The 11,245-nt window shown below is 42.8% G+C and overlaps 2 protein-coding genes across 3 annotated transcripts in view; both read right to left on the bottom strand.

Moving 5' to 3' along the window:
* Window positions 1–3,296, bottom strand: part of nphp1 (nephronophthisis 1) — a 103,981-nt gene extending 100,685 nt beyond the window's left edge. Inside the window, exon 1 of the mRNA XM_048596683.1 lies at window positions 3,108–3,296. Within this exon, the coding sequence (XP_048452640.1) occupies window positions 3,108–3,170 (63 nt within the window). The 5' untranslated portion in view covers window positions 3,171–3,296. The remainder of the gene's footprint in view (window positions 1–3,107) is intronic.
* Window positions 3,297–4,310: 1,014 nt separating this feature from the next.
* On the bottom strand, window positions 4,311–10,783 carry LOC125483182 (mitoregulin-like). Of its 2 annotated transcripts, none has more exons than XR_007262135.1 (2): window positions 10,485–10,779; window positions 4,311–5,512 (listed from the first exon to the last, which is right to left on the bottom strand). XR_007262135.1 is itself a non-coding variant. In XM_048597330.1 (2 exons), the coding sequence occupies exon 1, from the start codon at window positions 10,722–10,724 to the stop codon at window positions 10,554–10,556; it is 171 nt and encodes a 56-aa protein (XP_048453287.1). In that variant the 5' UTR covers window positions 10,725–10,783; the 3' UTR covers window positions 4,311–5,512; window positions 10,518–10,553. The 2 variants fall into 2 exon arrangements, 1 of the variants encoding a protein (XP_048453287.1); XM_048597330.1 differs by having other exon boundaries at window positions 10,518–10,783.
* Between the last annotated feature and the right edge of the window lie 462 nt (window positions 10,784–11,245).

Raw genomic sequence — 11,245 nt, 5'->3', positions numbered from 1 at the left:
TCTAGGCCCGAAACGTCAGCTTTCCTGCTCCTCTGATGCTGCTTGGCCTGCTGTGCTCATCCAGCTCTACACCTTGTTATGCGGGATTTATTGTTCATTCTTTACAATGAATGGCATTAAGCCAATTCAGAAGACACTAAGAGTTATTTGTAAACCAGACAAAGGTACAGGATTGTAGGCAAATTTCCTACTTTACATTTTTGTATAGGGATGCCAACAAACTCCCATGAAAAATACTTATTCTGCACACTGGAAATTTATATTTACACTGGAAATTTCTCCAAATTGACAACTGGTTTGAGCAGCTCATTTATTTTGTTTCTCAGTACATTTCAGATTTTAGAATATCCACACGTGCACTTGAACTGGAATGCTGATGGCATGCACACTTCCCTGAACGGAAACACTAATCCAATTTGGTTTTTAATGGCGGAAAAGCAAGATTAGTCTTTGGCAGCATAACTTATCAATTCTTTTTTCCACTGTACAGTGATAAGTCTACTGGAGTCCAACAAATTTGCAATTCAGTTGCAAATAACCACTGGCCTGACACCATTTTACCAAGTCTTCAATTATAGATATTTTTAATCAATACATTCAGGTATGCTGTGACACACCTCTGGACATGATCCAGCCCAACTGGCTCAGAGGCAGGGACGTTACCATTGCACTCCATTTGGTTATACCCTTTTCAACAACTTGTGTTTGACATTGTGTCTCCTACTGAATCATGAAATTGTTACAATGCTGATGGAAGCCATTCAGCCCATTCATGTCTACACCAACTCTCTGACCATGATTTGGGTGGTGAATCTGTGGAATTCTTTACTGCAGAGGGCTGTCAAGGCTGAGTCGTTAAAGGATATTCACGACTGAAACAGATCAGTAAGGGAATCAAGTTGCTGGAAAAGCTCAGTAAGTCTGGCAGCAACTGTGAAGAAAAAAATCAGAGTTAACATCAGTGACCCTTCCTCAGAACTGTAGCTGGGAAATCGTTGGTTTATTTGCAGAAAATAGGGAGGGGCATGGGGTAGGGAATAAACGTTAGGATTGACCCTGAAGAGAGAGAACAGCTGTTGGATAGACAACGGAGGTGATAACGAGGGAGTCTAGGAGGGTGAATAGTTGTTAGTGACTAACAATAGGTAGTGTGTAATGGCAGGCTATGTGATAACAAGTCCTGGTGTGTGGGGTAGGGGACTAGGACATGGGAGAGTTTAGGCCCTAAAATTATTGAACTCGATATTGAGTCTGGAGGGCTGCAGGGTCCCAAGCAAAAATGAGGTGTTGTTCTTCCAGCTTGTGTTGAGTTTCGCTGGAACACTGCAACAAGCCAAAGATAGAGATGTTGGCCAGGGAACAGGGTATTGTGTTAAGCGGTAGGCAACAGATCAGGGTCTTTTTTGCAAGCAGAACGTAGATGTTCTGCGAAGCGGTCACCCAGTCTGCGCTTCATTTCCCCAATGTACAGGAGACCACATTGTGAGCAGCAAATGCAGTAGACTAGATTCTGGGAAGTGCAGGTGAAGTGTTGATTCATCTGGAAGGTATGTTTGGGTCCTTGGATAGGGGGAGGGAGGAGGTAAGTGGGCAGGTGTTGCACCTTCGCCGGTTGCAGGGGAAGGTGCCATGCTGCTGTGTGTGTGTGTGTGTGTGTGTGTGGAGGGGGGGGAATGTTGGGAGTGAAGGATGAGTGAACCAGGGTGTCCAAGAGGGAACAGTTCCTGCGGAAGGCAAACAAAGGAGGGGAGGGGAATATGTGTCTGGTGGTGGCATCTCGCTGGAGGCGGTGTCTGATGATCTTCTGGATGTGGATGCTGGTGGGATGGTAGGTAAGGACAAGGGGAACCCGATCACTGTTGCAGGAGCGAAGAGAAGGGGTGAGGGTGGAAGTGCAGGAGATGGGTCGGACCCGGTTGAGGGACCTGTTGAAAATGGTGTTGGGGAATCCTCGGTTGAGGTAGAAGGTGGATATTTCAGAGGCTCCCTTGCTGAATTTGGTCTCATTGAACATATGCAATGGAGACAGAAGAACTGAATGGGATGAAGTCTTTACAGGAAGCAGGGTGTGAGGATGTATCATTCAGGTAGCTGTGGGAGTCAGTGGGTTTATAGTGGATATTAGTGACCAGTCTATCCACAGAAATGTCAAGGAAAGGAAGGGACGAGTCAAAGATAGACCAGGTGAAAGTGAGGGCAGGTTGGAAATTGGAAGCAAAATCAATGAACATTTCCAATTCCGGATGAGAGAGGGAAGCAGCACCATTGATATCATTGATATATCATTGAGAAAGAGTTGTGGGTGGCGGCCGGAACAGAACTGGAACAAGGAATATTCCACGTACCCCACGAAGAGACAGCCATAACTGGGGCCCATGCGGGTACCCATGGCCACCCCTCTGACCTGAAGAAAATGAGGGGAGTTAAAAGAGAGGTTGTTGAGAGTGAGGATGAGCTCAGCCAAGCAGTGGAGTGTGGTGGTGGGTGGGGATGGTTCAGGCCTTTGGTCCAGGAGGCAGTGGAGAGCCCTGAGACCATCCTGGTGGGGAATGGATGTGTTAAGGGATTGCACGTCCATGGTAAAGAGGAGGCATCTGGAACCTGCAAACTGGAAGTTTTAAAACTGGCGTAAGGCATGAAAGAAATCATGGATGTATGTGGCCAGGGACTGGACCAGGGGAAAGAAGACTGAGTCAAAGTAGGAAGAGATGAGTTCTGTAAATGGAAACAAAAGATGTCAACGAAGGGAGAGGAGTCAGAGATAGACCAGGTGAAAGATCAATTCGGGAATCAGTGGGGAAAAAGTCAAGAAAGGGAGTTGAGGATTATCAGATCAGCCATGATCTCATTGAACGGCGATGCAGATGCAAAGGCCTACTTCTGCGCCCATATCTCACAGTCTTAAAACATAATTAATTATATAAAAGGCATGTTATTCGTGCTGTTTGGTACAGATGAAACCCCGAAGCAAGTCGGACTCCTGTTACAACGTCAAAGAGGTAATCATCTCAACCACCGACGCCCGTTAGTCCGCTGCAGAAATCAGTGCAAGGCGATCCCTGCAGAAACCAAAGACCGGATCCATCAGGACGGCCAGTTGCGGCTACCTGGCTCTGGAGTTCGTTGGCGGTCAGCTGCACCGACAGCAAGGGCCCCTTCCGTAAAGCCATGGTTCAGGGACGGTGACTCACTGCGGGGCCCCGCCAGCAGCAGTCAGTCAATCAATCAATCGGCGGCCGTTTAACGGCCGTCCTTCTCCTCCCTCGCGGACACGGCCGTCGCCATGGCAGCAGTGCTCGTGCCCGCAATGCGGCGTCAGAGACGCGTCCCCGGGAAATGTCAGAACCCCGCCCACAGTACCACAGCGCAATGTGTGCCCTCTGCATCTCCTAATAGCGGCGTTCATGCGACTTTCTCCATGTCAATAGTGTGCAATTTCCAAGATTGATCTGCTTTTGGGAAGCATGTCATATGGAGACATGCTCCAACTCAAACTCAATCTCAATGTACAACATTCTAGTCATGCGGTGCTCACATGCATTGTTCTCAACTGGTCTCAGACAGAAGTATGTGCTTTCCTCATTGAATCTGTCACAGGTGTCTCTGAGATCTTTCTGGATTACAAAAGAAATTTGGTGGTTGCTATTTTGAACCTCAGAAGACAGGGGTAAATACCTGCTTGTTAGGCAATGAAATTGAAGGTTATCAGGAGGAAATGAAAATGTGGAATTCGGAACATAAATAGATCAGCCGTGATTTCACAGAATTGTCAGATGGACTACTTCTCCAATTTCATACGCATGTTTGTCATCACGGTGGATTTATTGTACAAAAAAAGTGCACGTGATTTACTTTCTACTTTTAATATTTTAGCTTTGACTTCATCAAAGTTCATTTGTATGCAAATGAAGAGCTTGAGAGAGAGTGAAAGAAACAGAATCCTGTTAAAAATTAAAAGTAGCCAAGATCTTAGAAAAACTGCAAATGCTGGAGAATCTGAGATGACAAGATGTAGAGCTGGATGAATACAGCAGGCCAAGCAGCATCAAAGGAGCGGGAAGGCTGACGTTTCAGGCCTAGACCCTTCATCTAGGCCCGAAACGTCAGCCTTCCCGCTCCTCTGATGCTGCTTGGCCTGCCGTGTTCATCCAGCTCTACACCTTGTTATCTAACATGAAGGGTATGCAGGTTACTTTTGATCTTAGAGTAGGATAATAGGGCGGCACAACATTGTGGGCCGAAGGGCCTGTACTGTGCTATGTTCATTACTTAGTTCAGAAAGAGACAAAGTGCATCTGCAAAAAACTGCAGCTGGTACAAATAATCAACCTTTATTAAAACAGGTATTGCAGGAAAAAAAAACACAGCATTGTATTGTTAACAAACTGGTGCGATTTCTTCACATTGGTTAGTATTCCACACAGTAAAAATCACAGTCCTGTTAATACTTTGCAATGAAAATTCCGAACACAAACTCCACGTAAACCCATTGCTTATGACAATGAAATATGTATACCTGTGTAAATTGACTTAAAAAGAGATATAAAAGGAATAACCGTTGCATGTTTTGCACTAAGGAGAAACTTGGAGCTCGTCACTCCAAATTTATGCTAAAATGCTTGGTATGGCTGGAATTACACTAGTAGTGCCTGCAATATGCCCCACTTATGCAAGACAATATTGTAGTCATTTCACTCCATCATGACAATGCTGATTCTAGCTCCATATGGAGTCATCTTCTCCAATCTCATTTTATGCTTTTTCTGTGTATAATTTTTAGATTTTTATTTGTTTTTCAGTTGCCTATCTAATTTCCTCTTAAAATGGTGTGGTTGACTGAACCCCTAATACCCACTTTATGCTTATAGAGCTAATTCTATGTTTATGCACCCCTCACTACTAAAACACTACCAAATTAAAATGTTTATTTACTGCCCCCCCCGACAAAAAATGTTCTTTTCCACAGTTCATCATTAGTCAGCATCTTTCCCAAAAGTAAACAGACTTTCAAAATCAGCTGAATTGGAGTGCTTTTAGTTCAGGACAATCTAAAGATCTCCTCAAAATCAGTGTAAGAAAAAAAAGTGTTACCCTTCAAGACATTCCAATATTCATCCTTGAAATGATGAAAAGCACAACTGTTATAAGAGGGGAAAAATATTTTGAAACTCACACTGAAATAATAGCTTGCCATTACTTGTTCCTATCCCTACAGCAGTTGCAATTGAAACATCTCATTTAAAACGTAGATACAAATTACCCTTATATCAATAGATTTTTTGCACATTAAATAGGAGCAAGGAGCAAATCTGCTTCTTCGGCATAGTCAAAGACATTCAAAACAAAAACAGCTTTCTGTGTAAGCAATTCCTGAATCAGAGTTCAAAACAGAAGAGTCTTTTCTACAGCTGCTGCTTCACTTGATTGCTTCAGAAAACAGATTCTACCAGTATTTTCACAGTCACTATTGGCATCTCAGGTCCTTACTTCTGCATGTTATTGGCCTGTTTGTCTAGAGAAAAGAAACCGTAAAAAGAGAATTACAATTAGCAATATAATTAAATAAAGATGCAATCTTCAGCATAATGAACTCTCTGCTCTGCCAAAGATTAATTTTAAACCTGCTTTTCAAAAATAGTCTTTAATTATAGAGTGTTTTAATTACCTATTACTGTCCAGTAATATTATTTTTAAAAGTACTCCCAAGCCTAGAAAATTATATCTTCTGCATTAAGTTGAAATAGTTGATTTTGAGAGGTTGATGAAATGTGATATGGATTGGAACTGCAAGTTACTTGTCAGATTTATGGCTCAAAGAGTACTGGGTGGTGTAAAGGAGAAGCAAAAATAAAAGACAAAGGAATGCATTAAAAATGGTGCAGGAATGTGGAGGTTTGCAGATAAAATAAAAGTGTTTTCTCTTAAAATCATGTTGACCCATAAAAACCAGACAGACATGGAAGCTTCAATAGTGTTTATTTATGCTTATTGCAAGGGAGCTGCACTCTTCCAACAGGGGAAATGCATCTTCCCCAAGCTGTTACAGAACATTTATGTACATGAGCATTACATTATTTGAATGTCTCAATAATAATACATGATTCCACTCATCCACATCATGGTCAAATTCCACTTACGACATTTGAATAATAAAATTAATATTAGAGCATGTGTATAGGAAGGGGAGGGGGGAAGGAGTAAATAGATCGCCAATTGCTATGTCTTAACCTAAAAATGCTCCTTTTGGGTCAGGGGCCTCATCCCATGCCCAACCCTCCCTCTCATCCCCGCCTCCTTGACCTGACACAACTTTACCATCTTTTCTCCCACTTCACTGACCCATCCCTACCACTCCCTACTTGCACTCACCTATCACCATCCCACCTATCTTCCCCAGCCCCACCCCTCCTCTCTCTATTTATTTCTGAGCTCCCTTCCCCCTCCCCCATTTCTGAAGAAGGGGCCTGACCCAAAATGTCAATTTTCCTACTCCTCTGATGCTGCCTGGCCCAAAATGTCAATTTTCCTACTCCTCTGATGCTGCCTGGCCTGCTGTGTTCCTCCAGCCCCACACTGTTATCTCAGCATCCAGCATCAGCAGTTCTTACAATCTCTTACTGGGTCATATCTGCTTATTTCTCCAGTACAATGGATTAATGTCTTAGGGTAGCATATCTTTCCTTCTTCTCGTGGAAAGGAGCCATTTGTTTTAAACCTTTTGCTTTTATCTTGTCCTGTCTGTTCTGCTAACATGTCTGACTCCAAGCAAACGTAATATGCTGGGTTCATTAAATTATTTTTCCTAAGTGACGTTACTTGGTCCAAATACTATCCTAAGATTTAAACTTTTATTTTAACTGTTTTTCCCCTTTCAGGCACATTACGTAAACTAAGAATTGTAGTGGGGTTGGTGGGGGGTGGGGGGGGGGGCTTGGTCTTGGTCTGGGTGGGATGCTGTTTGGAGGGTCAATGCACACTTGATGGGCCTAATGGCCTCCTTCTGCACTGTAGGGATTCTATGGTGGCGGAGTCCAGAATTAGGGCCATAGTTTAAGGATAAGAGGTAAACCTTTTAGGACTGAGATGAGGAGAAACGTCTTCACCCAGAGAGTGATGGGCAGTGGAATTCACCAGCACAGAATGTGGTTGAGTCCAAAGCATTGTGTTTTCAAGGAGGTATGTATAGCTCTTGTGGCTAAAGGGATATTGGAGAGGGAGAGGTTAGGGTACTGAGCTCAAATGATCAGCCATGATCATATGAATAGTGGAGCAATGCTTCAAATGACCTACTTCTACTCTTTATGTTTCTATTAAATTTCAGAAGTATTCGGAACCCTCATAATTCTCAGAAGATATTTTCTCCCACTGGAAGAATATATTTTACTTGCTTAGGGCTTTGAGATGACACTTAAGTGTTAATGGATTTTTATTCTAAGATTGATAAATATTAAAGATTTCTAACAATGATATTAAACGGGATTGTACTGGATTTGGCATTACATCGTTTGACAGATTTTCAGCAGTTATCCACAAATTGGTTGTTAATTTGTGAATAAAATTGTAAAATTGCTAAAATCTCAATTTTTTCCTGTAAAATGAATTCTATTCTCCTTAAGTGGGGAAATATATTCTGAACAGAGAAATCGTAAACCAGTAAAATATCTGGGACATTTATGCATAGCTAAGGCTTATTAAACTAAATAGGCTCTCTGGAGGAAGGTAGCATTCTTGGGTAATTTCTTCCCTTGTAGAATTATTATGATAATACTAAAGATCTAAGACTAAGCAGTTGTGCAGGTTGAATACCTTGAACTCAGTGGATAGTTATCAAGGTACTACTCCTGATCTAAATTTGCTCTAAGGAAGAGTTAAAAGCTGTAAACTTCCATTATGTGGGGTCGGAGGAAGAGAGTAACTTTTATAATTTTGAAAAATCTGGCCTATGCATACAGGCAAACAAAGCAACATTTTATCCATCCCCTACTGTCCTGAGTGTGTTACTGGTCAGAGTGGAAGTGGTTTCATAGAATCCCTACAGTGTGGAATTAGGCCCCTTGCCCAACAAGTCCACTCCGACCCTCAGAATCCCACCCAGACCCATCCCCCTACCCTTTCCCTGTAACCCATCTAAATGTACATGCCTGAATACTATGGGCAATTTAGCATGGCCAATCTACCTAAACTGCACATCTTTGGATTGTGGGAGGAAACTGGAGCACCCAGCGGAAACCCACGCAGACACAGGGAGAATGTGCAAACTCCACATAGACAATCGCCCAAAGGTAGAATCAAACCCAGGTCCCTGGCACTGTGAGGAAGCAGTGCTAACCACTGTGCCACTCTTTGGGAAATCAGAATGAAGTCTTTGCCAGTCTCATTCAATAGATATATATAGTCAGAGTATTACAGCATGGAAACAGACCCTTCAGTCCAACTTATCCATGCCAACCAGGTTTCCCAAACTAAACTAGTCCCATTTGCCTGCATTTGGCCCAAATCACACTGAACCCTTCCTATTCATGTACCTGTCCAATTGTCTTTTAAATCTTGTAATTGTACTCACCCCCACCACTTCCTCGGACAGGTCATTCCCTATACACACCATCCCCGTATGAAAACGTTGCACCTCAGGTCCCTTTTAAACCTTTCCCCTCTTACCTTAAACATATGCCCTCTAGTTTTGAACTCCACTACCCTAAGGAAAAGACCTTTGCTATTCACCTTGTTTATGTCTCAGTTTTATAAACCTCTATAAATATCACCTCTAAACCTCCTACGCTCCAGAGAAAAAGTCCCAGCCTATCCAGTCTCTCTTTATAGTTTATGGATAAGAGGTAAACCTTTTAGGACTGAGACTTATAACAAAAACCCTCCAGTAACATCCTGGTAAATCTTTTCTGCACCCTTTCCAATGGAGTTTGATATATCAGCTTGATTTCCTTGGGAGCACTGCTCAACCAGTTGGATTTTTCCATTAGTCAGATTTCTGGTGTTATCCACAAATATAAAATATCATCCAAGGCATCACACATAATCAACAAAATTAAGGTACAGTAAATCATTCATGATAAAAAACATGACAGCCAATTTCTACCAAAGGCCTAACAACCAGAATGTATCCGTTCTTGGTGGAATTAAGGAATATTAACGAGACATCTGGAAGAGTCTCCCCTCAGCACACTACACACACACAAAAAGCATTTCACTCATAGACAACTCAGAGAGAGTAAGAACTGCAGATGCTGGAGTCAGAGATAACAGTGTGGAGCTGGAGGAACACAGCAGGCCAGGCAGCAGAGGGTCAACGTCAACTTTCCTGCTCCTCTGATGCTGCCTGGCTTGCTGTGTTCCTCCAGCTCCACACTGTTATCTCACTCATAGGCAATGTTTACACCTCAGTGGTTAGGCTGTAGGGAGACAACTTGGCAAGTATCCTCACTGCAACAACACATTCAAATATTACATTTTTAACAGCGCACTGCTTTGGTGCTTTCAGTCCGGATTAGGTGCTCAAGGCCATCACTGAGCTCAACCTCTCAAACTTATTACTCCAGTGGCACTTAGACAAATGTTTTTTCCCAGTTCTTCCATTATACACACACACACACACGTACATGTAAATCTACGGGCTGAATTTGCATTTACAGATACACTATTTTGTTCAAAAAGCACACAATTTGTGGACACAGTCAATCAGTGGGGCATTTCTAAATTCCAGCTTTGGAAATAAAACCAATCTGACTCCACGTTAACACAGTTTCTAAAAAGGCGTCACACCAAAAGGCATTGACTGACCTGAATGTCATGTCTTGTATTTACTGATAAAACCTTTAGTTATCTCAGGTCATTGACTTGAAAGAAATTTGGAAGTTGCACATTAATCAATCGAAATCTGCATCTCCTTTCTAACTGATTAAGGATTTGACAGGAGGGAGTCAGTCAGCCAGCCAATTTAGGGTTATTAAATACATTCACATCAGTTGTATAATCATTTTGCTTATAAATTCTGAGTCTTGATACTTCCTCTCTCATTACACCCAAGGAAGGGGCAACCTCCTAAAGTTCAAATAAACCTGTCGACTAGAATCTGGTGTCATGTGATTTTTGACCCTGTCCAATTCAGTCCAACAACTGCACTTCCACATTATGAGATACTGAGCAGCCTTGGTGCCTTTTGAATACGAGGAAGATAGTGTTTCAACTCAATGTAGAATCGCTCCTCCAATACTGGATCTCCTTAACTGTTTTTACAATGCCATATGAATTACATTAGTTAGTATCATTGTATGTACATCTTCCTTTCACAAATATTAACATGCAAAGGCCCTGTTTTCAGTAGCAGTTGAACAGTTCAGCAAACAGCAAATTTAACTTTTAAACAAGTTTATGTTTCTAATTGTAAGACCACAGAGACAGTCTGTAATTGCAGCAACAAGTGTTTGCGGAGACAAGCGCACAAAAAGATTCCCAAATGATCTGCTCACGTGACATAGTAAAAGGCGAATTCTGCTTCTTACTCCCAGCGGATTGAGGCGCCCTTCACTGTCCCCTACTTAAGCTAAATCCAGTTTCTTCTGCGTCTCGATCAGTTTCGACTGCAGCCGCTTTTTCCTCCAATCCAGGAACCTCCTCCTCAGGATGTTTGCCTGCCAGCCGATAATGACCCCCGAAGTGAAAGACAGAACCACGGCAAGTTGCAAAACTCTCTCGGACACTTCAGCCATGTTCACCCGAGCGTGGTGAAGGGGAGGATGTGCGCGTGCGCTATCCGGGCCACGTTCCAGATCAGCTGAGAACAGGAAGTATCAAAAGAAAAGTTACATTCAGCCTCCGTAAGAACGCAACAAATGCTCGTCTGAATATAGCAAACTAATTCTTATTCACCTTTTATAAAGTTTGGGTTCCCTCGGGGTTGTTTTTTTTTATTTGGGTGGGCTTTGTCCCCAGTAATGGTTGCGCGATGGCTCCAAGAATCATTTCAATGATTCAATTTAGAAAGGGCAGCTGGGTGTCTGTGTCGGTAAGGATAAGATGGGCCGAATGACACCCCTCCTGTGCCGTATCACTTCTATGGTTCTAATCAGGAGGTCCATCTGTTACCTGGCGAAGGAGGGATGGGAGAACAAGAAAGGAGACTTACTACGGGCTGGGGAAGTGGGGTTGAGCCCTCGGCCCCACACGTTATTGCACAAAAACCTGTCAATTACTTCACTGAACTCTCGACTTCTGAGAATCCCAATCACCA

The sequence above is a fragment of the Rhincodon typus genome, chromosome 5 (assembly GCF_021869965.1).
Source record: "Rhincodon typus isolate 14 chromosome 5, sRhiTyp1.1, whole genome shotgun sequence".
Classification (NCBI taxonomy): domain Eukaryota; kingdom Metazoa; phylum Chordata; class Chondrichthyes; order Orectolobiformes; family Rhincodontidae; genus Rhincodon; species Rhincodon typus.
The sequence above is the reverse complement of the archived record's forward strand: the minus strand, read 5'-3'. Positions and strand labels throughout refer to the sequence as shown.

What these genes read in the sequence shown, in the direction of transcription:
- LOC125483182 (XM_048597330.1), bottom strand. Translation starts at nt 10,724, where the DNA reads ATGGCTGAAGTGTCCGAGAGAGTTTTGCAACTTGCCGTGGTTCTGTCT.